The sequence below is a fragment of the Elephas maximus genome, chromosome 3, assembly GCF_024166365.1.
Source record: "Elephas maximus indicus isolate mEleMax1 chromosome 3, mEleMax1 primary haplotype, whole genome shotgun sequence".
NCBI classification, from domain to species: Eukaryota; Metazoa; Chordata; class Mammalia; order Proboscidea; family Elephantidae; genus Elephas; species Elephas maximus.
The window spans coordinates 91,280,410-91,308,304 of NC_064821.1; the positions used below are offsets into that span (position 1 = coordinate 91,280,410).

General features: G+C 43.0%; 1 protein-coding gene across 2 annotated transcripts in view; it reads right to left on the reverse strand.

Annotated features, from left to right (window-relative positions):
- The window catches only part of BEND5 (BEN domain containing 5), a 352,434-nt gene that overhangs the window by 10,080 nt on the left and 314,459 nt on the right, over positions 1-27,895 (reverse strand). Inside the window, exon 10 of one of the 2 annotated variants that reach the window (XM_049879234.1) lies at positions 24,943-25,063. The exons of the other annotated variant lie outside the window; for it this stretch is intronic. Within the exon in view, the coding sequence (XP_049735191.1) occupies positions 24,943-25,063 (121 nt within the window). Of the gene's footprint in view, positions 1-24,942; positions 25,064-27,895 lie in introns of those variants that run through there. 2 annotated transcript variants of the gene reach the window in all.

The following is a 27,895-nucleotide window of genomic DNA, read 5'->3' on the forward strand; positions in this document are numbered from 1 at the left end:
ATTAATTGAAATGTAAATTAAATGTAAATCAGCTAATTAAATTGATATGTAATGAACTTGTCAGGCGGGCCTCTGATCAGATGCATTTCACTAATAAACAAGCATTGGAGCCAGCCCAACACGCAGCTCGGGCCATGGGTGCCTGAGCCATTCCCCACCAGACACCCTGTGAAGGAGGGAGGGTCGACATTACCCAAAACTTCAGAAAGAAAGGGGAACAGCTCAGTCAGGCCCTTGGAAATGTGTTTTCCTTATAATACCTTTCTGGGCCTCATTTTTGTTATTTCAGATAGGACAATTTCAGATACAAAAACCAGAAAATTCAACTCAAACTGGGTTATGTAAGTGGAACATCCAGAAGTAGGATGAGCTTTCGAGGGGCTGCATCAGGGATGCAGCTCTATTTCTCCTTGATTCTCTCAGGGGTAGGCCCCTCCTCTTGTTGACTTCATCTTTAGATTGGTGTGTCAATCAGAGAGGGTTCTCCAGAAAACCAGCAGGACACACACACACACACACACACACACACACACTCACACACGTATGTGTTGTCCCTAGTTAATGCCAATGGTTAAGTGCACAGCTGCTAACTGAGAAGCTGGAGGTTGGAGGCCCCTAGAGGTGCCTGAGAAGGAGGTTCTGGTGATCTCCTTCTAAAAGACCATAGACATTGAAGACCCCGTGGGGCGCAGTTTCACTCTGAAATACATGGGTTTGCCAGGAGTCAGAACTGACTCCATGGCAACTAATTTGGTTTTTAAGAAGATTTATTTCAAAGAATTGGTTCATGTGACTGTGGGGTTTGGCAAGTTCTAAATCCGTAAGACAAGCCAGCAGGCCAACAGCCTTTAAGCTCTCAAACAGGAGTTGATGCTACAGTCTTGAAGCAGAATTTATTTTTCAAGGAAACATCAGTTTTGCATTTAAGGTCTTTCAACTGATTGGATGAGGCCCATCATATCATCAAGAATAATTTATTTAAAATCGACTGATTATAGATGAGGACCATATCTACACAGTACCGTCACAGAAATACCTATATTAGTGTTTGATTGAATAACTGGGTAATATAATTTAGTCTGTAGTAGTACTAAACCCTGGTGGCATAGTGATTAAGTGGTTAGTGGCTCAGAGCTACAGCTGCTAACCAAAAGATTGGCAGTTCGAATCCACCAGGCACTCCTTGGAAACCCTATGATGCAGCTCTACTCCATCCTTTAGGGTCGCTATGAGTTGGAATCAACTTGATGGCAACAGGTTTGTTTTTTTTGGTTTAATAGTTTAATCCTGGTGTTTTCAAGCCATGGTGTTTTCAATCGCCTCATATACATTGGAAAGCTGGAAAATGAATAAGGAAGACCGAAGAAGAATTAACGCCCTTCGATTGTGATATTGGTGAAGAATATTGAATACACAATGGACTGCCAGAAGAATGAACACATCTGTCTTGGAAGAAGTACTACCAGAAGGCTCCTTAAAAGTAAGGATGGCGAGACTTCATCTCACATACTTTGAACATGTTATCAGGAGGGATCAGTCCCTGGAAAAGGACATCATGCTTAGTAAAGTAGAAAGTGAGTGAAAAAGAGGAAGACCACCACCAAGATGGATTGAGACAGTGGCTGCAGCAATGGTCTCAAGCATAACAATGATTGTGAGGATGCCACAGGGCTGGGCAGTGTTTTGTTCTGTGGTACACAGTGTTGCTAGAAGTCAGAACCAACTGGATGGCACCTAACAACAACGACAAAATGGTATAGTCCTGGCATAGTGGTTAAGAGCTAGGCTGCTAACCAAAAGGTGAGCAGTTCAAATCTACCAGCTGCTCCTTGGAAACCCTACGGGGCAGTTCTACTCTGTCCTATAGGGTCAATATGAGTCGGAATTGACTCGACAGCAATGGGTTTGTTTTTTGTTGTTGTTGTTGTTGAGTTGATGCATAAAACTAATCATTGCACAGGAGAGCAGGAGGATAAACCTCAAATTCTCATAAAAAGACCAGACTTAATGGTCTGACTGAGACTAGAAGGACCCTGAAGGTCATGATCCCCAGACCTTCTCTTAGCCCAAGACTGGAACCATTCCCAAAGCCAACTCTTCAGACAGGGATTGGACTGGACTATAAGATAGACAATGATACTGGTGAGAAGTGAGCTTCTTAGTTCAAGTAGACACAAGACTATGTGGACAGCTTCTGTCTGGAGGGGAGATGAGCAGGCAGGGGGGGACAGAATCTGGCTGAATGGACACGGGAATACAGGGTAGAGAGAAGGACTGTGCTGTCTCATTAGAGGGAGGGCAACTAGGAGTATATAGTAAGGTGAATATACATTTTTGTATGAGAGACTGACTTGATTCGTAAACTTTCACTTAAAGCACAATAAAAAAATTAAAAAATTAAAAACTAATCGTTGCAGTTGTTATCTTCATGATCTACATACTTATCACACACAGGAGGAGAAGGACAGTGTTTCCATAATCACTGAATGTTCAGGTTTGTGCCAGTCAAACCAGGGCAGCTATGTAGCTGGTATGCACTGGTACAGCTACACCAGTTATTATTCAATACAGTTGGTAAATAGCTACACCTCTGAGCTCCTCAAGTGTCTCTCCTCTACCCTGTCTATTGAGGCTCCTCCTCCAGAACCCTTCAGACTACTCCATGGTTCGTGATTCATGGACTGATATCTCGTATAACAGGGGGCCTTCAGAACTCTGCTCTGATACCGTGGCTGGAATCCATTCGAATTGTTTCGTGCCCTTGCTGTAAAACAAAAACAAAGCTCAATGCCCTTGAGTTGATTCTGACCATGGTGACCCAATATGTTACAGAGTAGAACTGCTTCATAAGATTTTCTTGGCTGTAATCTTCACAGAAGCAGATCACCAGGTCTTCGTTTCATGGTACCATTAAGTGGGTTTGAACGCTCAACCTTTAGGTTAGTTGTCAAGTGAATTGAGCGCAAACCATTTGCAACACTGAGGGACACATACCCTTGCAATATAGGTTGTTAAATATTTTGAACATTTCCCCTGGATTGGATCACTCATAAAATTTCCTGTAATTAAGGGAATTTCATGTACTGATTAGCTATGCTTCGGAATTTACACTGTGACAAGCAGGAAGAAATGTTCTTGATTACTCTAGGTTCAAGACTCAGTCTAGAGGAATGATTCTTAAACTTGAATGTGCATCAGAACCACCTGGAGGGCTTGTTAAACTACCCACTGTTGGGCCCTACTCCCAGGGTTTCTGACTCGGGGCTGGGCCTATGACTTTACGTTTCTATCAAGTTCCCAGGTGATGCTGATGCTGCACGACTGGGGACCACACTTTGAGAGCTACTGCGCTGGGGTTATTGCCATCCTGGGGAGAATTGAGAGCAGAGTCATTCAAATCATTTTCTGTGTCAGATAGTTCAGATGAGGAATCTGGTTGAGTAAGGCTGCTCTGGACTAGGGGTCAGCAAACTACGGCCCATGGGTCAAATTCAGCCTGTCACCTGTTTCAGTCAGTAAAGCGGCATTCAAGCACAGCCATGCTCAATTGTGCATGAATTGTCTATGGTTGCTTTCATGCTACAATGACAGAGTTGAGTAATTGGGACAGCGATCATATGGTCCTCAAAGCCTGAAATATTTACTATTTGCAGAAAAAGTTTACCAACCCCTGTTCTAAACTAATCAGGCCCTACCTCTGGAGCTGAAATTGGGGTAGACCTTATCTACCAACATAGATGCTACACTACTAGGGAGGAATGGAATAGATGTAAAGAGAACAAATCATGTCCACCATAGCCTACCATAGTCTTCATCTATCAAATGAGTATGATAACTCCTGCTGTAAATAAGGTTGATTATTTTGCAATCAAATAATCACATTTACACAATATTAGCAGAAGTAAATAAAAATGATATGGGTGTGAGGCATAGCATAATTTATCTTAGTACAGGTCCCTTGGGCTACTTCAGGGGCCTGTTGGCCAGCATGCTGAACTCTCAGCCAAATCAACAAATCTACAGAAGCCTCAAGATCTGGGGAACCTAAGAGCTGTCCCCAGACTTCTACATACCACTTTCTGGCGAGTGAGGTACAGATGGTTTTTAGCAACACCACAAGGCATGTCCGAACACATTCATTCATCCAACAAATATTTACTGAAGACCTACTACAAGTCAAAGACTGTTCTAGGCACTGAGGATTAAGGAGTAAACAAAACAGATCATCCTACCACGAAATTCATCAGTAGTTGAGCCTTGTCCATGCCCATAGAGCCTCCGATCAGTTTTTTGATGTTGTCCACTCCTTTTTAAACCATTTTTTGGTAACACGTGACATATAAAAATAAAGGTGTATAAGATATAAGTGTGCAGTTTAATAAATAATGGTAAGGCAAACATTCACTAAACTTATTTAAAAAAACAACATTTGCAGCATCCCAACACCCCTCACCCCCGTGATCCTTTCATCCAACTCTCTTCTCTCCCTGGAGTTAACCACTATCCTGACTTTTATGTAATTACTCTCTTGCTGTGTATGTTTACCACCTAAGTATGCATGCCTAAATGATTTAATTTAGTTTTCTCTGTTTTGTTACTTATGTAAATTGAATCATACATTATACACTTTTTGTGTCTTGCTGCATTCAATCAACAATATACTATTAAGATTCATCCATATTATTGTGAGTAGCAACTTTATCATTGTTGAATAGCATTCCAACATGAGAATATACCACATTTTATTTATCCATTCTATAGTTTTTATAGTTGACAGGGAAACCCTGGTGGCATAGTGGTTAAGAGCTACTGCTGCTAACCAAAAGGTCAGCATGTTTGAATCCACCAGACGCTCCTTGGAAACCCTATGGGGGCAGTTCTACTCTGTCCTATAGGGTCACTATGAGTCGGAATCGACTCTATGGCAATAGGTTTGTTTGTTTGTTTTTATAGTTGACAGACATTTGGGTTGTTTCCAGTTTGAAGTTACATGTACAAACAATGCTGCTATGAGCATGCTTGTACATGCGTTCTGGTGCACTTGGGAGTGAATTTCTTTAGGGTCTATACTCAGGAGTGGAATTGTTGGGTCAAAGGGTAAGTATATCCTCAACTGTATTAGATAATGCCAAATTGTTTTTCAAAATCGTACCGATTGACATACTTACCAGTGGAAGAGTGTTCCCGATGCTCCATATCCTTGCCAACACTTGGCACTGTCATATTTTTGTATTCTTGCTAATCTGATCTGTGTAGAGTTCTGTCATGGTTTTAATTAGCATTTCCCTGATTACAAATGCAGTTGAACACCTTTGCATTTGAGTTTCAGCCACTTGGATTTCCTTCTCTGTGAAATGCCTGCTCAAGTCTTTTGACCATTTGTCTGCTGGACTCATGTGCTGGATGTCTTTCATTTGTCCCTCCAGATCTACTCATAACATTTTCACTCTGCTCAGATGGATTATGGCAGCAGGTTTCCTGATCCTCTAATAGGTAGAATTGTGGGAAACTGGAGGGAGGGAGGAGTGTAAGGTTGCAGTCACTTCCTGCCTGCAGAGTCACTAGAGTCTGACTGCACCTTTTGACCTAAGGCTACAGTTCCTAGCCGGTTGCTCTCTCCAACAACCCTTTTTCTGTTTCTGGTACTGTTACCTCTCCTTGTTCTTCCAGACCTAGGAAGGGCTGTCTTGTTTTCTCCACATACCCGACCCTGAACGTTGTAATTTGTCTGTTTATAAAATTCTTCACAAACTTACCAATTTTAGTGTGCCATCTGTTTCCAGGATATTAACACGGTTGAGTATTATTTTCTAATAAATTTTCAGTTCTTTATTGTGCTCTGGAAATATTCCTTTGTTGATTATATGTGTAAAAATATTTCATTCAAATCACTTTCTTCATAATGACTTAAAAAAAAACAAACTGTTTATTGTAAAATAAAACACAGATACAGAAAACCACATGGAACAAAGGTATAGTCTAAAGGATTATTATAAAGCAAACATCCTTGTAACTACCACCAAGGTCAAGAAACAGAACTTTGCCAACTAACTCAAAAGCTCTCCATGTGCTCCATCCCAATCATAGCCTCTTGCTTCCCCTTCTCAAAGTAACCATTATCTTCAATTTTATAGTAATCACTTCCTTGCCTTTCTTTATCATGAAGCCCTATATAGTACAGACTAGTCCTGTCTGTTTATATGTTTTGTAAGACTCTTTAACCTAAAGTTCCCCACCCAGCCCCGGACCACCCCCCCTTTTTACTTGTAATTTATTTGTGGAAGAACCTAGGTTATTTGATCTTTAGGTGACCCAAGTCTGGATTTTGCTGATAGCTTCCTCATGGTACAGGTTAATACATTCCTCTGTCCCCTATACTTCATGTATTTGGTAGTTAGATCCAGGGGCATAGTCAGATTCAGGTTCAAAATATTTATTTTTGCAAAACATAAGTGATGGCATCTTCTTTCAACAGAAGGCACATATGTTTAGTTTTCTCTCTTTTTGTGATGTTAGCACATGTTCAGGATCAAAGCTTAGATCCATTAACTCATGAGGATTGAAAAATGGTGATATTTTAATTCTAACACTTCTTCACTTATTAGCTAGAAAACTTCTATAGACACTTTCATCTACTCTTTACAGTTCACACAGGAACGACAGAATACATCTTTTATTCTTTCCTCATTTACTAGTTTTCAAGATAACAAGTTTTCCAACATAATGAGGTTTCTACTCATTCTACAAAAGTGAATTATTAGTTTTTTTTTTTTTTTTTTTTTTTTACTAACTAATAATGGCTTTAAACAAATCTGGTGTTTTCAAATCATTTCAGTTAGTTGTTATCCTTATTGAAGTTCAAATTGTCCCTTTTTTGGCCACAGGGAGCCTCATAAACTGACTTCTAAGTCCTTTTGATGCAATCATAGTAGACTTTGATAGCATTCTTGCTATCTGTATGACAAGATGTTCCAGGCTCTTCTAGGACATTTCCTGTTCCAGAAATGGAATCAGCCATTTTTCTGAAGAGCCCGTTTAGTTAGAAATGGTATTTCAAGGCCACAATATAGGCAACAGGGAGGGATGCTCATTGTTACCTAGGTCTGTCATTATTTCTAGGCCTATTCTTGAACACACAAAGCATAATTACAATGGGTTTTCTAATGTCCTTATCCGCTAATTCTATCACCTGTATCTAAGAGTTCCTCAGGTGGATTACACTCTGGTTGCCCACAGTGGTATCTGGCTTAAGAACACATTTTTAGTTGGCTTCTTCTCTTCCTTGTCTCACTTCCAAATTTCTCTAGCAGTGTTGCCAGGGGTAACCTCTCAAATAAACTACTTGCTTTTGAATTCTTGACTCAAAACTTGTTTCAGGGAACCCAAACTCAAAGAGATAGTACTAGAAATGGTTTTAGTAAACAGCTCTTCAGGATAGGATTCTAGAATTGGATCACCAGTTGCTCAGGGGGCAATAAAGGCCCTATTGCTGGTGATAAGTAGGATGGTGACAACCCCTGGTATGATGTAACATCTGAATTACTAATATCCTCACATGTTGAACTAGGATGGGAAACAGCTAGAATGAGATATGCTAGTGTATATAAAATCTCTAGCTTTTTAAAACTATGGGAGCAAGGGTGATTATAAGAACTGTGAAGTTGTTTGGTTGTTGGTAAATGCCATCAAAGTAGTAAATAAAGAAAATAACAAGTTCATATCATCCAATTACCAGTTCAGAGCATGGTATAAAATTCAGAAGACTTCTAAGGCAACATTTAAAGAGACCCTCATTTCTTGCAACTGTGATAAAAATCAGACCCAGGACCTGATTATGAAAGTACCAGAGTTATGGAGAAGGTTGAATTTATAGCTCTGGATAATTTCCTATGCTGAAGTTGGGGCCCTGATTGGAAAAGACTGGGACCCTGAGGTGAGGATAGGGACATCTGGGTGGAAGTGCTTGAAAACCTTGAATCTCCAGACAGACTCCTTGAACCCTCTAGGTTGACACATGTGGCTCATTTTCCCTTGCTGGAAAATAGCAACTGCCCTTGCCTAGAGAACATGAAAAGGTCTCACCTGAGGTAGGTGCTTTGCAAGACGATGAGTGCTTTCTTCAAGATCTGCCCATTGCTTCTAGACTAGTAACTAGGGTTGAGTCTTAGCAATGGCCTGCCTGGAGCACATACTATTCCTACTTTGCATGTAAAGAATTATTTACCTAGTTAGTATGTACCAGAACAAACTGGAGATAGATGCCCGGGAATGTATCTGGAGAGACAAATGTGGTGGGAGCAGAAGAATGTGGTAGTTTAATCTAAGACCAGATAAGAGACATTTTATCAGTGTAGAGTCACCAGTCACCTGTGACTTAGGATTTAACATCCTGGCAAAGACACCTGAAGCCAGTCCTAATATGTTGCCATTCCTTTAATCTTGACCAAACAATAATGGCCTGAGGGAAATGATGACATGAGGGAAAGATGCTAAAAGTACCTTGGCAAAGTATTAAAGAAAGGGTCAAAAGATACAAAGAGATTATCAGTGCTGATTGTTTTCCCTACGAGGGCCCAGAGGACAACCGTCAATAATGCAGTAAGAAATATGCTAGTGAAAGGGACTCCAGATCTCTGAGGAGCTCAGTATTGGTTATCCTCTGTTGTCTGAGGTAGTAATAGTGGATGCTGCCATGAAACTGGGCCACTAATGTCAATGAGTATGACAGAATTCTGGAATAGCAAAGGCCAGGTTTAACACTTAACCATCTAAAGGGAAGGTAGATGCAAAGGTATATGGGGCAGCAAAGGCACGATGATTACTATATTGTCCTGACCCACAGGGATCTGTGGCAAAGTTGTGAGATAGATGGGCAGACGAGGGTATTACTTAACCAAAAATGATTGAGAGCTGGTAAGTAGAAGCTGATGTCAGCTGGCGGAAGGAAAAATCATGACCTCTCACCTAGTTTTCAGGCTTGATCCGGTTCTCAAGCCCAGAGATCATTGTTTAAAGAGGAAGCCAGTTCCCCTTCAGGAAGGATGCTATAGCACCACAGCAGTATATACAGTAGTGTTTCCCCCAATCTTTCCCTGAAGGGACCTGGGGACATTTTCCAGAGTACCATGGAGTGGGGAGTACCCAGATCTTTCAAGGGCTGCTAAATATAGGATCTGAGCTGACATAGTTCCTGGAAACCCCAAATGCCAACATGGCTTGTTTATTAGAATGGAGGCTGAGAGAAGCCAGGAAAAATTTGAGTCCTGGCCCACGTCCACCTCATAGTAAATCCAATGTGGTCGTCTCCCTGGTCTCTGAGTACATAATTGAGATGGATATACTTAGCAGCCAGCAGAAACCTCATGTTTGTTTTCTGATCTGTGGAGCAAAAGTCATCTTGTGGTGGGAAATGGCAAGTGGATGCCCCTGATATTGCACACTATCCCAACAAGACAATAAATCAAAATCAATGCAAAATCCTAGTGGAATAGTAGATATTAAACTTAGAGCATGTTGTGGCCCCTATTACATTCCCATTTAATTTAATAATTCAGTCTGGCACCTGAACAAAACAGATAATTGTGGTCGAAGTTCGTGGCTTACCATAAACATAACCAGGTAGTAGCCTAATTGCAACAGCTGTACAGGATGTGATATATTTATTAGAACACATCAAAACACCCTCTGGCATTTGGTCTAAGCTGATTATAGCCCCAAAATGAACTCAGACATACCAATGATCATGAAGATGGCACAGGACCGGAAAACATTTAATTGTATTATACGTGAGTTTTCCATGAGTCAGAGCTGACTTGGTGGCAACTAACGACAACAACAATTGATCTGATTAATGTATTCCCTTACTCTCCATCAGAAAAAAGAACCAGAAGCAAGTTGATTCACTTAGGACAACAGTACATATTCAGCCTTGCCCCAGAGTGACATTAACTTTCTTGCTCTCTGTCATAATACAGTCTGAAGAGGATTTGATTGTTTGGACAATCCATAGAACAATATAGGAATGGTTCTGTGAAAATAATACACAGTTCCTTTCCAGTGGTTGATAAAGCTTTAAAATATCTTCAGCTGGGCAGAGCACATAGTGGTCTTATGGAATAAGCATGAATTTTGAAATGTAACAGACCAGGGTTTGAATCTCCAATTTGCCTTGTCCTTGCCTTCAAGTGTGTACGGAAGTCAATTGGGAGGGCGCAGCGATGCTGACTTCCCATCTGAAACCTCATTGGCATGAGCAGTCCACACCTGCTCCTCAAGGATCCACATATTTAATAAACATGTCAATTGGCATCTTTGTCATTTTTACTTTAATGCAGCTCGTCAGGAGCTTAGCATTGAGGAGCCCTTGAGTTTGAAGCTCATGGAGCAATTAAACCCCCTCCTAGGGGAATCCAGACCTGGAGACTGTCAGTGCATAGAGATGAGCAATTGTGAATTTGTCACTCTCTTGCCAGAAAAATGGAACACTCCAAAGATGGCCAAGGACTTACACTGTATTTCAATGAGCCATGTGTACCTTGCATACTATGTGATTAATCTAGAAAACTACTCATCTAATACATTCAGGGAACTGGCCCATCTTCTATTAATTTCTTTTAATAAGCTATCATCAGGGGAAGCACTGAATGGCTGCCTGATGTGATTCCACCCACCTGATGGGAATGGTCAGTAATGCTGAACAGATGACAGCCTTGTGGGTCTCCGAAGTGCTGACACATCCATTCTGTCATCTCATGACAGTGTTTTGACTCAGATGTGGCAGACAGCATTATCCCCATCAGATCCTGGAGCTCAGAGATGAAGCAACTTGCCCAAGGTCATAGGGAGGTTGTGTTTCTCTGCAAAGTCAGGTCATTAAGAGTATGGGCTCTAGAGTTAGGCGCATCTGTGTTGAAATCCCAGCTTGGACAATTACTAAGCTATGTGACCATATTGGCCTCTGCCAGTACCCACCCTTCTCCCCTCATCTTCCCCACTGCAGTGCATGCTGCCCCTCACCTGCCTGCACCTGCATGTACGTGGCCCTCAGAGCCCACTTCGCCAGTCCTCTCTCCATGCCCCCTGCCCCACAACAGCCCAGAAGTGACAGGGAATTAATGCCCCTGTGGGAGTAGCCTCAGCCAAGACTGACTGAAATTGATGAAAAATACCTGACTCCCTAATCCCTCATGTGAGTTAATTCTGAGTCATGAGGTCTACACTGGCCCCTGGAGTGTCCCAGCAGGATTAAGTGCTGATATCCACAGTGGTAACTTGCTTGAAAACACACATTTTATTGGTTGCCCTCCTTTCCTTGTCTCACTTTCCTATTTCCTGACCAGTTTTTCTTGAGCTCTCCTCTCAAATCAACCCCTTGCCCTGGAGTCCTTATCTCAGGGTCGGCTTCAGGAGAGCTCAAACTAAGCAGGGACCTTTGACAAGTCATTTAACCCCTCTCTGATCCTCAGTTTTATGATTTGTAAAAAGGGAATATATATAGTACTTACCTCATAGGTTTGTACGGAATTTTAAAGGAAATATTGCATATAAAGGATTTTGCACAGTTCTGTTCATACCAGTGTAATTTATTATAGTGAAAAATGAGAAAGATATATAACAAGAGGGGAACGGCTAAATAAATTAGGTTTTAGCTGTGTAATAAAATATTACATGAGTAATAAAAAATATTTTCAAAGAATATTCAATGGTGTGGAGAAATCTACATGAAAGCTTTAAATTACACAATCCTGCTAGGGAGCTCAGTGGGGGAAAGTATCTAAAATTGTAAATACAAAATGACCCCAATTTCATTAAAAATGTATAAAGAAAATGCATAAAATGTTAACATCTCTTGATGGTGGTGGTGGAATTATTTTCTTTATTCTTTCCCCCATTTTTCAAACTTCAAAAATTTTCAAATAAATAGTATTATATTTATAATCAGAAAAATAGATAAGTTACTTATAGAAAATGATCCCTGGTGGTACAGTGGTTAAATGTTTGGCTGCTAACTGAAAGGTTGACAGTTCAAACCCACCCAGTAGCTCTGCAGGAGAAAAGACCTGGGCAATCTGCCTCTGTAAAGAACCTAGAAAACCTTATGGGAAAGTTCTGTTCTGTCACATTGGGTCACTATGAGTTGAAAATCAACACGACGGCACCTAGCAACAACTTATAGAAAGGCCTTAACTTGAAGGTTTAATTATAATAAAAAAATAAAAATGCCTAAAAGCAAGATATATATAAAATCTCAAACACTTTGTTTTTGTTTTCTTTTTTTCTGGTCAAATGCACTAATTATTATTATTTTTTTATTACATAATTTATTATTTATTGTGCTTTAGATGAAGATTTACAGAGCAAATTCGTTTCTCATTAAACAATTAATACACATATTGTTTTGTGACATTGGTTTCCAACCCCATGATGTGTCAACACTCTCCACTTCTTCATCTTGGGTTCCCCGTTACCAGCTTTTCTGTCCCCTCCTGCCTTCTCATCCTTGCCTCTGGGCTGGTGTGCCCATTTAGTCTTGTTTTGTTTTATGGGCCTGTCTAATCTTTGGCTAAAGGCTGAACCTCAGGAGTGACTTCAGTATTGAGTTGATGTGGTCTCTGGGCCCATACTTTCATGTTTCTTCAGTCTCTGTCAGACCAGGAAGCCTGGTATTTTTTTTGTGAGTTAGAATTTTGTTTTACATTTTTCTCCAGCTCTGTCCAGGACTCTCTACTGTGACCCCTGTCAAAGCAGTCAGTAGTGGTAGCTGGGCACCACAATTTAGTTGTGCTGGACTCAGTCTGGTAGAGGCTGTGGTAATTGTGGTCCATTAGTCCTTTGGACTAATCTTTCCCTTGTGTCTTTGGTTTTCGTCATTCTCCCTTGTTCCAGACTGGCTGGTACCAGTGGAGCATCTTAGATGGCTGCTCACAAGCTGTTAAGACCCCAGAAGCTACTCACCAAAGTAGGATGTAGAACATTTTCTTTATATACTATGTTATGCCAATTGAGCTAGATGTTCCCTGAGACCATGGTCCCACCCTTCAGCCCAGTAATTCAGACCCTCAGGGAGTTTGGATGTGTCTATGAAGCTTCCATACCCTTGCCTTGGTCAAGTTTGTCAAATGTACTCATTATTTAGAAGAAATTCAGCTTTCATGCAACAAGAGACCTGACAATAAGGCAAAACTTTGCAGAGGCCTTCAGAGTATCTAAATCTGAGATTCTTTGAGTCCAAGTTCCAAACTATGGGCCCTCCTTGATCTTCTCCCTTCTAATCCCACTCTGAGAGTACTTCCCCCACCCCCACCTCCCACTCCCCACCCCGGCCCCAATTCTAGTTCAGCTGTTCTTCCTGAACCTGTGGTGCTGATTCTAAGCTGGAGTTCCAGGTTGGACCAACTCTGTCAACAATCCAACATCAATGGCCTGCTTGACCCAGGTCTAGATTCACTTCCTCTTAGGACTTTTTGACTTACATGCCCCACCCCTTTTTATTACCTTTGTACATCAAACTCTATCTGCATCTAATCTCCATATACTCCCCACAATTTATAGAAAGAAATTACCTTTTCTGAGGAGAAAAATCCATCTTTTAATCTATATATCCATTCATCCATCCATCCTTCCTCTTACCAACTAATCACTGAGTACTTACTCTGTGCAGGCAGTGCTAGGTTCTTGGGATGCAGAATTGACTCAAGCACTGCCCCTACCAAACTTCCCAGTCCCAGGTTAGCAAAGGCACTCATGCCTCACCCTACCCGCCTATGCCCATGTAGCGCAGACGCTGCATTGCCGTCGCACATCACCTCTGCCCACCTGATTTTAGCACAGCTATGGCAGACAGTTCCATGCACTTGACCAACATTCCTTGTCAAATGGATCTCAAATACCTTGGAGATCAGTCTTGTAGAGGAGCAATCTGAAGTGAAGGATAATTTATTCCCATGGAGGCAGCCCTCCACTCAGTCTCCCTATTCTCTGGTGAGACAATTCTGAGGTAGAATTTTACATGGTTTCTGAGAAAGTCCCTAGAGGGATAGAGGCCCATTTCCCCTCATGGGAATCAGCTCACGAACACATCCTTTACTGACTTTTTTCTCCTCTCTGTCTCACTTTTGCCTTTCCTTTGCTTTTGCTTCCTGGTATCACCTCATAAATAAATACTTGCTCCCAGTTTCTGCTCCCAGTCTCTGCTTTTGGAAGAACCCAAACTAAGATACCATAACAGATGTCACTAATGAATGAATGAATGATATTTTAAGAAGGAAGCGGAAACTGTTGGAGGGAGACAAATGACCACCTGCTATTGATGAAGAAAGATCTTGTTACCTCTTCATCCATTCATAAAGAGGGATAATAGCTTTCAAGTGCATGTGCCTAGCTGTTGGCTTGACTGACATACCTTAGAAATACTAAGCATAAGAGTATGTGGATGTGACTAATAATAACAGCTATCCTTGATGGAACACCTCTATTTGCTATAAACGTTATTCACATTATCTCATTTATTCTTCACAATTCTCCTGTGACCAAGGCATTAATATCCCCATTTTATACATGAGGATATGGAGGTTCATAGTGACACATCAAGGTCACATGGTGGCAGAGCAGGGCTCTCAGCTGAATCTGTCAGACACCAGAGTCCACACTCTTGCACCTGCACAACAGGCCTCTTTACATGATTCTATTACAGTACCCAGTTAGGGTCCCATTTCTCCCCCAACCCCTTAACAAGCAGTTTATAATGCACACACTTGAGATCAGGGTTGGGCCTTCACATGGGGTTGTGGGCATCTGTAGCAGGTCTATGGGGTCAAGGTGTGGTAACTAATGCAAGGTCTATTTATTACTCACTAAAATTTACGAACCAACACTTAAAACATTGCTTTATTTATTCTGTCTGGCAGCTCACGCATGCTCCGGGCTGCCTATTTCACGGTGATGTTAATTAGGTCTGCAGCACTGCACCTCCTGTATGTAAGCCTTGCCGTGTCACCCGCTGGTCTCATCTCTCCAGAGGTATCTGGTTCAGCATCGAGTCTGAGGACAGAGAAAATCTTTGGGAGGCAAGTGTCACCACCACTGTTGCTGAGCTGAGAGTGAAACACTACCACCTCGACATACTGCCCACAGCATTAGGGTCTAGCAACCTGGCATGCGTGCCATGGTCCGAATGAGATATTTCAGGGGAGACAACTGAGTTGGAGGGAAACTGACAAATGGGAGGTTCCTAGAACTCCAAAATGGCAGAACTGGAGGAGCTCTTAGTGATCACATACTCCAACTGGTTCATTCTACAGATGGGAAGCTGAGGCTTAGAGAGTGGAGATGACTTCTAAAATTATATGAATGCGTGGCGCAGACTGTGATTAGATTACAGATATTTTTGCTTCCACTTCAGGCTCTTTCTAATGGATCATTTCTAGGCCTTATTCCTGCTCCCGATGTCCTCACTTCCCTTGTCCCCCTTCTATTGGGTGGCTGTGGAATGAATACATGTGAAGTGCCTGTCTCTAGTAGGAATTCAGGGAATGTTAGTTCCTCCTCCCCATTACATCCATGTTCCCTGAAGTTCCTTAAAGTAATTCTGTGAACTTGGAAGGGCAATCATTTTTAATTCCATTCTGTAGGTGAGGAAATAGAGGTTCAAAGAGCAGCTGACACAGGCTTAGGTCCAGGCTTCTGAATTAACAGTCTTTCTAGTAAGCCACATGGCCTCCCTGAGGATGAATGAATAAATGAATAAAAGAAAGAGTGAATGTTAAACTTACTAAAGAATGAATTAACGCATGTATGACTAACGAGGCTTAATGTTTGAAAGTCTCCATCCCGTGAATTTGCGTTTCAACAAAGTCAAAGTCTCAAGCTCCCTGAAAGCTATTCTATGGGCCAGGCAATGCAATTTTTTTTTCATAATCTGCACTCTCCCCTTTTGGCCACCACCTAGAACTCAGCCCGCTTTAGAGCAGGCCCTCAGCGAGTGCTTCTAAAATTGAATAGCAATGAACACTCTGAAGCCATGGAATTTCAGCCCTCCAGAAGCAGTTTAGAGAGGCAATGGGGTTGCTAAAGGAAAGCAGCCTCTCTCTTCCATATAACACCACATCGGCATTTGTTTGTTCAAGGCTGGCCTGAAGAATAAGAGAGAGAGAAAGAAAGAGAGGCAGACAGAAACACAATGGCTGAAATACAGGAAAAAGACCTAAATATGAGCTCACCTATTGATAGAATCAGAAACAGGGGAGCTCTTGGCGACTTCCCACCCCTGGAGGGCCTGGCCTGGCAAGGATCAACTAGGACCCGCCTCCACAGGGATTGGAGGAGGAGAGGTAGCCCTGACATACTGCTGGGTACTGTCCCAGTGAAAGGAGGGTGGGGCAGAGGGAGTGATCCGTTAAGATCGATGAAATGTTGACAGATTAGACAGAATTTCAAACAGAAACTTAACCCAGGACCTCTGACTATGAGTTGATGTAAAAATGTGCTTAAAATTGACAGTGATCTGTCATCTAACACTCAGTAATGCACACACACACACACACACAAATTCATGTATTTTCACACACAAATGTAGTTACTCATAAAAGACTCATATAATACAAATACAGTTCACGAGTACACACACACACAAACCCATAGTCAATCTATCTCTCTCACCTCTCCCAGTCTCCCCATCTCTCTCCTTTCTTTTTCTCTCTCTCATGTATGCTTGTAGCCTTGAAGTTTGACGGCTCTGTACATGGGGCTGTAAACTAGGTTTGTCCAACTTGAAAACAAATGGAGCATTTTCCCAGGAGCTTAAGGGGCTGTTCTTGTTTATGAACTTTGGGAGGGAGGGAGAGAAGGAAGGAGTGTCGGTGTCAGAAATGTTCTGCACAGAGCAGGTACCCTCATCCTTATCTTCATCCTCATTCTCACCATCAGCAGCAGCATTCACAGAAAACTCTGAGTGCCTGGCCTCATGCTGGGCCCTGAGGTCCCAGTGATAAATAAGACGAGGCTTTTGTCCTCTCTGATCATCTCACCTCAAGAACAATACAAAGTTGAGTTGGGAAGATAGAGCTGATACACAGGAAAAGTGAAATATCAAGCCATCACTAAGTGCCAATGAGATGTTCAGACAATATAGTAGTATTTATAGAAACTCAGAGGAGTTATTGATGAGAATGAAGTGTCAGGGAAGACTCCCTGGAGGAAGGGTTTTGAAGAATAGGTAGGAATTGAGGCAGTGTAGGGAATGGGGAGGTGCCTGGTTCACCTAAGATGTTTAATAAATTTTGCGTATGAATTAAGGACAGGTCAACCCAGGTCAAAGGCAAAGCATGGATGAAGTGGGAGTCTTTATGAGGTCTCAGAAGATGGGGAGAAGATACTGGGAAATACTTTTCAAAATACTGTCATTTTCATTCTCTCATTTGATCTTCATAATATTCTTAAGTGTAGCTCGGTTGAGAAATACGTCCCTTTATCAAAGAATAAGAAACAAACCTGCCGGGGATCTGGGGTAAGTACAGACAGGGAAAAGGTTTACTTAAGGTCACGTAGTCCGGGCAGTATCAGAGCTGGAAACAGAACCTAGTCTTTAAATTCTTCTGGTTTTGCAATTTGAATCCTGGGTGTAAGGGTGGGAAGCGGTATGGGCATACAGGGAAAAGGAAGCCTTTGGGATAGTTAGTGGGAAAACTTCCTCTTCTCTCCAGCTGGTGACTATGCATCAGCTTTACAAATGCAGAAGGTGGGGGAGGGCTAGGTTAATGGAAGCTAAGACTGATCTGAGCGCCCCATCCTGATCTCCTGGCAAAACATGTCTCTTATTGTTACAGCTCTGAGGATCGCACCACCTCTGCCTGTTAAGACAATTATTTCAGAGCAGTCGTTTCAAAGGAAGAGACTTGGGCACGGAGGGCTTGCAGGGACTTCCAGCCACAAAGGAGAGTGCCTAAAGCCAGGCTCGGGGGAATAAGGCAAAATGAGGTCATGTACAGGAGCGAGGCGAGCCTGTGGGCTCTGTCAGGCAGAGGCTTTTTATAACCAGCATTAAATATTTATTGTATTGTCAGTCTTCGGAATGTACACAGAAAGGCGGAGGGGAAAGTGGAAAGAACACCAACACTGGAGTCTGGTGCCATCAGGCTGCTCCACTTACAGGCTGTGCAACTTTGGACAGGTTACTAACCCTCTCTAAGCTTCCTTATCCTTATCAGTGAAATGGAGAGAATAACACCTACCTCACAGGCTTGTTGTGAGGATTACATGAGATCACAAACACAGAGCAACCAGTGCAGGGCCTGGAGGAGAGTGGACACAACTGGGGCAGAGCAGCAGCAGCAATAGTAACAGAGGTAGTAAGGGTTGTAGGAGGAGGAGGTTAGCAGTAGCAGCAGAATTAGTCACAGTAGGAGTAGAGCATAAGCAGTAGGAACAGTAGCAGTGGAGTGGCAGGAGGAGTAGCAGTGAGTCAGCAGCAGTAATAGAAGCCGTAGTAGTAGCAGCAGCAGCAGTTGTTATAGCAAAAAAATAGGTCTAATAGCTTTGGGCTCTGAAAAAGAATTTGGTTTTGAGGAAGGGACTAGGGGATTAAGCAGGTTTATCGCCTCAGTCTCTCCACAGAGACTGGCACCTTGAAAACCCACCAGGGTGTCTAACTCTTAGGTCCAAAGGTCTCTACTACCCTGCGCCTCTCACACTACGTGGGAACTAAATCCCGCAGTCGATGGGGAGCCATAGGAGAAGCCTGAGAAGTGGAATGTCCGAGGGATGTCAGTGCTTGGGGAAGATAAGTCTGTAGCTAGGATCAAGTTACCAGGGTGGAGTCAGGATGACATTTTGGATTTGAGGTTCATTCATTCTTTCACTTATTCTGCTATATGGACTGATGCCTCTGACATCTGCAGTACTCTGTTAGATGCTATGAGAGGTACAGAGATGAAGATACAATCTCTGCTCTCAAAGATATTAAATGATAGTAGGGGAAGTGGCTATAATCTGAGTGAAATAACTGATAAATGGATGAATAAGCAAAGAGCTGGGAGAACCCCAAAAAAGGTAGGAATTAATTACAACTGATGAGGCTGAGGAGGGTGACATGAAGTTGGGACATTTGAGCTAAGTCTGACTGATGAGAAGGATTTTCTTTGGTTAAGAGGAATAGAGAGGGTGGATGGATATGAGAAACACTGAGTGGGCAGAACTGGCAGGATTTGGCAATTGATCAGAAGACGGGTGTGAAAGACACAAAAGTGGGATGGTATCCAGGCACCTGACTAGGACAATAGATCTGAAAGAGGTGTGATAAACATGGGAGGTATTTTTTATAAAGATCCTGGAAGCTTCCAAGGAGAGAATGGGTTAGCAGGAAAGAACATGGGACCAGGGAGGCCATTTACGATGCCATTACAATAATCCAGGCAGGGGATGATGGTGAGAGTGGGAAGGAAGGAGAGGATGGAAAGGATAGAGAAAAGGAAATGAACAACATTCTTGCCAAGTAGTTATTATTAACCTCTGTTAAAGTTGGGGAAAGTAGACTCTGATTTAAATGACTCACAAGACAAATAGCAAGTGGTCGAGCTAAGATTAAAACCCAGGTCTGTCTGACTCCAAAGTCACTCCATTATACTGCTTGGAGGGAGAGGCTTCACAGAGGCCTTGATGACTGGTTGGATGTGTGGGGAGGGGGAGAGAAGGAAATTAAGACAGTGGCAGGGTTTCTGGCCTGGGCAACTACTGGAAGATGAGGATATGAACCAAGACAGCTAATGCTAGCAAGCAGAGTATATTTGAACTTGAGATTAACATGGAGTCAGCTGTAATAGATCCCAAGTCTTTGGGGGACAATTGAATTTTAAGCATGAAAGGAGCTAAAACAGGTGTCATAGAGATGAATTTCTGAATTGGTCAGGCTTATTGTTAGAGTTTAGAGTTGAGCCTAGAGGTAGTGAGGTGTGACAGAGTCAGGCTGGTGCCCAGGTCCTGTTCTAGTCATTTCCCAGCTATGGTCCATGGGTAAATAACTCAATCACACTGATCTTAGTTTCATCATCTGCAAAATGGGGACAATAAGCCCTGTATAGCATGCACCCTGAGTGTGGTGAGAGTAGGAATTACTAATACTGGTTAGAGTGCACCAGGGAGGCCCTGAGTGTCAGGTGGCAGAGCTTGTTGGGATGATGGCTTCATAGAGACAATCCCTGAAAAGCTGTATATCAATTGAAAACACCACAGAAAGAGCCTGTTATAAATCCTGGAAAGGTTTGTTTGTTGTTATTTTAATAAAACATGGTATCTTTCAGAATCTATACTGCCCTCTCTTTTTAGTCTTGTAAATTCTGCCTCAATCCAGACTGGGTTAATATTGTCTTCAACACTGTCTTCCCATCTGTTCAGAGCCCCAGCTTATATCTTTCTTCCTGTTTGTGAGTTCAGGGCCTTCAGACTACCCCACCTCCACTCCAATAATTTATTCACTCCTTATTCAGTGAGCACAGACTCAGCTACTTGTTCTGTGCTAAGTGTTGAGGCCACAAAGATGAATAAGACCTAGGTCCCAGCCCTGGCACTGACTGCTCAGCTGACTGTCATCTTTCTGAGCAACTCCATCACAACTGACCTATACTCAGAAAGGGTTTGTACTCCTGTCTGCCTGTCCTCTGGGGGTAAGAAAACTTTGGCTTCAAGAAATGGAATTTCCAACCCTGTCAAGCAAGTGGGAGGTGGAGTACAAAGGGGAGGATGGTTTGGGGAAAGAGTTTTACTCTGTGCCACGCACTTTATAGATGTTACTGTATTTTACCCTCATAGTAACTGGGGGAGGTAGATATCATCACTTTCATTTTACAGATGAGGATCCAGAGGCTGAAAGATGTTAAATACTTTGCCTAAAGCCATACAGCTAGTTAATAGGATAGCTGGGGTTCACACTTAGATTTCTCTAACTTTAAACACAGTCTGTTTCTATTATGTTGTAATGTCTCCCCTACTCTGTCTGACTGTGGTGCCCTGTTAGCTGAGCTGGACCAGGAGTGATAGGATGTCTAATCTTGGTGCTCTTGAAGCACTCAGGAGGCAGGTGCAGCTCATACACTCCAGAAAGAGGGGGTGATAAAGAGCTTGAGCTAATTATCTGCTTGGGGCCAGTAACCCACAGGGTGCCAGATGGGCCCTGTGATGACTACCATGCTGAAGATCTGGAAGGCTCTGCATGTCAAGTGATGAACAGGTCCCATGCTCCAAACCCTACCCTCTGGAGGATACTGGACACACAGCAGGGACTTGGCCAGGAGGGTAGAAATGAGAGATGGGAAGAAGGCAGGGCTCCATAAGCAGGTGCTAAAAAGCGCTGAAGTCCTAAGACATGCAACCAGCCTGGAAAGTTACACACTCCTTCCCTCTCTTCCTACCTCCACTACCTCTAGATGGTGCCATTGTTTCCTTATTCTGCTTCAACCTGTTTTTCTGTTTTGACCTGATTTTACCTGGAGAGACAAACGGATAAGACCCAGGATGGCGTGGTGGAAAGGGAGCTGGGTTTGAAGCCAGTTTCTCACTAGCCATATGAATGCAAACAAAGGATTTTACCTTTAGGACTCTCAATTTTCTCACCAGAGAAAGGGAGAAAATGATACTTACCTCATAGCTGTTGGGATGTTGGGAACATCAAATAAGGCAATCGTTGTGAAGGCCTCTAGCACAGTGCCTGGTGTACAATACATGTTCGATAAATATTTGGTAGATATATGACTTGATGCTCAACAAATGTTGATCACCTCATACTTCCATGGATGGCCCTACTCTTATGATTTAGGAAAATGAGTTGGGGGCCCTCTAAGGCAGGCCTCAGGTGTGTCAGTTGATTTACAGTCAAAGGATATAAGCTCTCCTGTGCCTCCTCCAATTCAAACAGGCAATAGGGAAAGCTCCCAGCCAAGGGCCCACTACTGCGTTTAAAAGGCAAAGCAAACCAGATCATCAGAGCAGGTGACTCAGCCTCCTCTGCTGTGGGTTTTACTAGCAAGAAGGCTGGGTGGACTCCTGCTTACCTATCAGAGCTTTTGAGGCCTAACCTTTTGGGGGTAAAAGGACCTCTATTCCTGTGTCTGACACTCTGCACTGATGTGGAGCAAAGCTGGCGCTGAGTGTGGAGAGCTGTGTGAGAGCCAGGTAGAGACCTGGTATGTTTATCTCTCTTTCCTTTTCCTCAGACATACAAAGAACTCCGACTTGGTGGCCAGTTCTACCTGGGTGGCACAAATGGTTTGTCCCCGGCTACTTTCCTGAAGGTTGATGGTTTGAACTCATCCAGTGGCACTGTGGAAGGAAGACCTGGTGATCTGCTTCTGTAAAGATTACAGGCAGGAAAACCTTATGGAGCAGTCCTACTCTGTAATATATGGGGTTGCTGTGAATCAAAACTGACTCAACAGCAATGGTTTGTTTATTGCTCTATCCTGAGAAGGAAGTGGGTGGCAAGAAGAGAGACTGGAGCGCCCCCTGCTGGGGCTCGTCAAGCCAACAGGCTCTGGCTGTTTCACCTGCTGGCTCGGTGCTGTCCTCCACCTCAGTACTAAAAATGCTTCCCCTCTATTCCCTTCCTGACAGATCATTAAGTTTCTGCTTGTATACCTCCGGTGATAGGGAGCTCACTGTCCCCATTCAATGATTGACAACTGTAATCATTAGAAAGTTTTCCTCATCCTGAGCTGAAATCTCTCTCATTGTGTCTCATCCTTGGACCTTGTTTTTACATCAAGCAACACAGAACAAGTAGGCTGCTTTTCTCCCACGATGTTCCTTCAACTTTTTAGAGACAGTGATCTTGCTTTCCTACCCCACTTCCTTTTATTTTTCTTTCTCAGGATAAACAGCTCTAGTCTTCTCATCCATTTCTAGTGGGAAATGATTTAGACATCTCCTCATTCCGGTCACCTTCCAAATGATCACAGCTATCATTTATTGAGAACCTAAGTTCATCAAATCTTCATAACTACTGTAATGAGCTATCATTACATTATTGTTACCATTTTGCAGGTAAGGAAACTAATATTCAGAGAGGTTAAGCAACTTGCCCAGCCTCATATAGAGACTGAAGGATAGAACCAGGGTATGAAGGCAGAATTAGAACCCAATGTTGCCTGGCTCCAACTTTTTGCTCTTAAACCACTAGCCTACCTGCTGCCTTTGTGACCTGAGATCCAATTAGTCAATTCTGTTTTTAAAACGTGGGGCCAAAATACGGTCACAACATTGTGCAAGTGATATGACCAGTGAAAAACAGATGTGGGCTATCATCTCCCTTATTTTATGCAACCTGCCTCTATTTATGCTACCTGAAGTGATGCTTTATTTATGGCAGGCCTACCACACTGCCTGCTCCCACTGAGCTGATTAGAGTCAACTAACCTCCTCAGGACTCCTCAGGACTCTGATACAGGACTGCTGGAAAGTCAAGTCTCGGCCATTCTTCCTTATCTTGATAACAAAGCCCCTGACATCAAAGTATGGTTTATGCCAAATTTGGGTTGGCTGGTTGGTTACTTGAGGGAGTGAGAGATCTAGAGGAAGAGGTGCCAAGAATACCCATAGGAACAGAGCAGCTGCACAAACCACTTTATTGGGGCAACAAGAACCCAGGGGAGAAGCTCTAAATACAACATGGTATTTGTAGCCAGCTAACATGTTTTTTTTTTTTTTTTAACATGTGGTTCTTTGTTATTATTTCTGCAAACTAACATACAAAGAGAGAACAAGCTTTGCTCTTGATTTTTGCAACAAACTCCAAAAATCTCAAACAAAACCAAAATAATGCTTAACTGCAGCTTTGTGCTAAAGGCCTCATCTCCCTCGAGCCTCCGTTCCTCTCGCTCTTTCCGAATCCTCATTTCTGCGAGGTCATTTTAATTAGCAGGCTGTCACGGTGACTCAGCCTGCTGCTTCTACAGACAGGAAGGGAGCAGATTCCCCTGGACCCATTCATCACGCAAAGGCACTTTACTCTTCAGAAAAATGAACAATGTTTTGCTTGCACCACCTTGACAGTTGCTACTCCTGTTTTATCATTCCTACCCGCCTTTTTTGGGGGGTACATCCTTTTGTCATTTGCATCCTCCTTACCTGCAGTCACCCTTCCCTCAAGCTGACCCTTTCTCTTCTTCCACTGCAGATTATCAATGCCCACCTCTTAAATGGAAAAGCTTGTTCCCAGACAGATCTGGAGATCTTAACCATGACAGACCTCTTGGAATAAGTGACCAACCCTTTTTGCCTTTGCAGCTAAAGTTACAATTAAACCACCCAGGTAATAATTAAATGACCCAGGTAATTGGCAAATAGTTCTCAAAATGGTTTTCTGAAGTTGCATGCTGGGGCTGGGGAAGCCAGGAGACAGCAGCTTAGAGATCCAGTGACCGTATGTCTAAGACTGCCCTGATTTCAAAAATTCCGTCCCACTGTTCTCAACAATACATTTTTCTTTGGGTTGTGCATATTGTTGCTTTTGTTTTGGATCTGAAAATATGAACACTGCATCTTTCAAGCTGCAAACAACCGTAGCCTATCCTAAACTGTAGCCTCTATAGTAACTATACAACTTAAAAACACGGAAGGACTTTGAGAGGTCTGGCCTGAGACATGTCAAACCTCTTACAAAGGGTGTGTAGGCTTTCCTCTTCCTGAGAGGAACTCTACATCGTGGAAGACAGCACCTGTATTCGCCTGGTTGGGGTCTCCTATTTTGTTCCTGAGCCTTGAGCTGAAGTCTCACAATTCATTTTCCATTAGTAAAAGGGAAAATCAATGATGAAATTTCTCATTTTTTCTCCCCTTTCACTAGCCAATTTATTATCCCACAAAACCTCATCTGGAAAACTAGAAAAGGGTGACTAATTTCATGTTCTAGCAGAAAATGCATGCTCCTGTGCCCACAAGACCTCCCCGGACTCCATGTCTTTAAAAAGAGTTTGAAGGGTCTTTGTGGCTCACTGAGCTCTTCTTGTCCCCTTTGCCGTTGGGGTAGTTGCTGGCCAGGCCCCGCAGGAGTGGGTGCTTGTAGGGAGGGGTTTTTTCTTTCCTGCAAAGGAGAAGATAAGCAGAGAGAGAGAAGAAGGATAGCACAGATGCGTACTGTGTTATAATCAGTGTGTGCACGTCTATCTCCCACACAGGACTGTGACCTCCTAGGGCAGTGGTCTTTTCTTCCTGTTCTCTGTGTTCCCAGAGCCAATCAGGCACCAAGAATGCCTGTTGGATGAATGAATAGATATATGGTGTCATTCTAGTTCTGGGGAAAACCTAACTGTCCTGTGGCTCCAGCTCTTCCATCTTCCCATCCTGATTCCAACTCAGGCCAGGATGAGGTGGGATGGGCTGTAGAAGAGCTGTGGCTTAGGAGGGCCTGGGACCGCATTCCTTTCGTAGCCATTGTGGTCTCTAGAGTCCCCTTTTTTTCCAATTATGGACATTTCATGGTGGGTCTGTCTCCCCCACGAGCTTCAGGACTCTTCGAGAATAGAGACGTATGGTTCATCCCTGTGTCCCAGAACCCAGTACCCAACACCCAGTGAAATACTCTGAATGTCTCTGTGTAGTAACACCCGCTTGTCTGCTTTGCTTGCATACTAGATTATGAGCTCCTTGTGAGCAGGGTCACGTTTTAATTCATCTTTGCATTCTCACTCATTCAGGGCCTTGAACTAAAGAAATACTCAGTAAATATTTGCTGTATTGTTGACTGATGTGCCATTCATTCATTCATTCATTGCACTAAGATTTATTTGCAGTAGAAAGAGTGGGCTTTGGAGTCAAAAAGAACTGAACTGAATTCCCAGGTCTGCTATGTACTAGAGGTATAACCTTGGGCAAGTTACTTACCTTATCTGAGCCTCATTTGTAAAATGGGAATAAAGCATTCCTATCTTGTAGGGTGTTATGAGGTTAAATAACATGAGTAAAAGCACCTAGTGCCTTCCCTTCCCTATGGTGTGCTAGGTACAGTCTGACAGGCTCTGGAGGTGACAAAAATGAGTCAGACTTTGATGCTATCCCCAGGTTGCATACAGTTTAGTAGAGGAGATAGCTGCATAAAATAAATACACAAATAATAAATAACTACAACATACAGCAGAAAGTTGGAAATGCCGTAGATAATGGGTATCTCTTGGGCTGAGTTTGAACTGGGGTTGAAGAATTGACTTCTGTGACCCATTATGCACTGACAAGGAAGTGTTTATTGTCCTTTATTGTTAATGAATCATGACTAAGGTAAAGGTGAAATAGGTAGCAGCACACAAAAGGGACATCTTACCCTAACGTATCTCCCCACAGGAAGCCTCACTGCCTGACGTCATACACTCATGGAAGGCCCTTGCTAACATGGCAAGGTTTTCTAGCATGAGGTCTACATCTAGGCCTCAACACCCATTAACAGCCTGGGGCATAGACCTGGGGCGCCATTTATAGGCAACATGACCTTGAACAAGTCCCTTTCCTCTGAGCCTGTTTCCTCACCTCTAAAATGTGCAGAAGGGCCCAGGTCCTTCCTGTCTCATAGGCTCTGGTGAAATGGAGGTTGGGGAAGAGCTTTGTAAATTACAAGGTGCCACTCAGATGTCATTGAGGGGTATAGTTCTTAACACCCAAAGGGAGCCTGGGGCATAAGATAGGTACGTTTTTATGGCAACAAGAGAGGATGTGCTTGCTTTAGAAAGGTAACCCAGGTATAGCCACAGGTGGGTAGCCTTAGATAGATGGTGGCATGGGGGAAGGAGTGTAGTGGCTGGAGAGGAGTGTGAATTTGTAGAATTGACTGGTGGGTTTAGGGAGGAAAGGAGCTTTTATAACTAAAGACGGGGCACCTAGGGAGAAAAGGTACTGGAAGACAAGCACCCCAAACCTCTGGGCCTCTGCAGAGGCTGTTCCCTCTGCCTATAGCTTCCTCTCCTTACATCTCCAGACTCACCTCCTTTGGGAAGCTAACTTCCCAGAAAATTATCCTCTGCCTCCTCCGGGCTTCTGCAGCACTTTATATCTCACCCCTCAGCACACCATTTTCTAGGTAGCTCTTTGCCCATGAAACTGTGTTTCCCTCATGAAAATGAAAATTTGAAGCATTTGATATTTCTCCATAATTCCTGAGCAAGGCACAGGCCTGCCGTGGGGTAGGTGCTTGAGGAGTGCAACGGTGAATAGCAATGATGAATAGAAATCAACTTTCAGTCTTATCTTTACCTTTGCTCTAAACCTCCTGGCCTGGCCTTGTCATTGCCTTAGAACATGTCTTTTTAAGTCCTTCTTCCTGTACGTGTACCTCTTATCCCCAACATGGAATGCCCTCTCTTCCTTTTCTATTTCATCCATGATTCTACATGTCCTTCAAAGCCTGGCTCGAACCCCACTTCTTCCCTGAAGTCTTCTTGGGGTGCTCCTGCCTGCTGCTGAATGCTTGCCAGATGCATATGGGGGGATAACTTCTTGTTGTATCTCACTTTTCTTTTCCATAGTGTGGAGGGGTTGAAGTAGAGGATTTCTCTGGGCTCCATCAGTTCTGTTATTTTATAATTCAGTTACCAAACAAACAAAAAAAAAACCAAACCCAGTGCTGTCGAGTTGATTCCAACTCATAGCAACCCTATAGGACAGAGTAGAACTGCTACATAGAGTTTCCAAGGAGCACCTGGCAGATTCAAACTGCCGACCCTTTGGTTAGCAGCCATAGCACTTAACCACTACGCCACCAGTAAATTTGGTTACATTCAGGCCTTATTTAGCACCTACTCTGCACTTTTTTTTTTTTTTCTGCGCTAGGCCCCATGCCACGCACTGAGGATACAGAAGTATGACACAGCTCCTCAAAGTGCAACCTGTCTATGGAGAAGCCAGACATGTAAAGATATCATGACAGTAC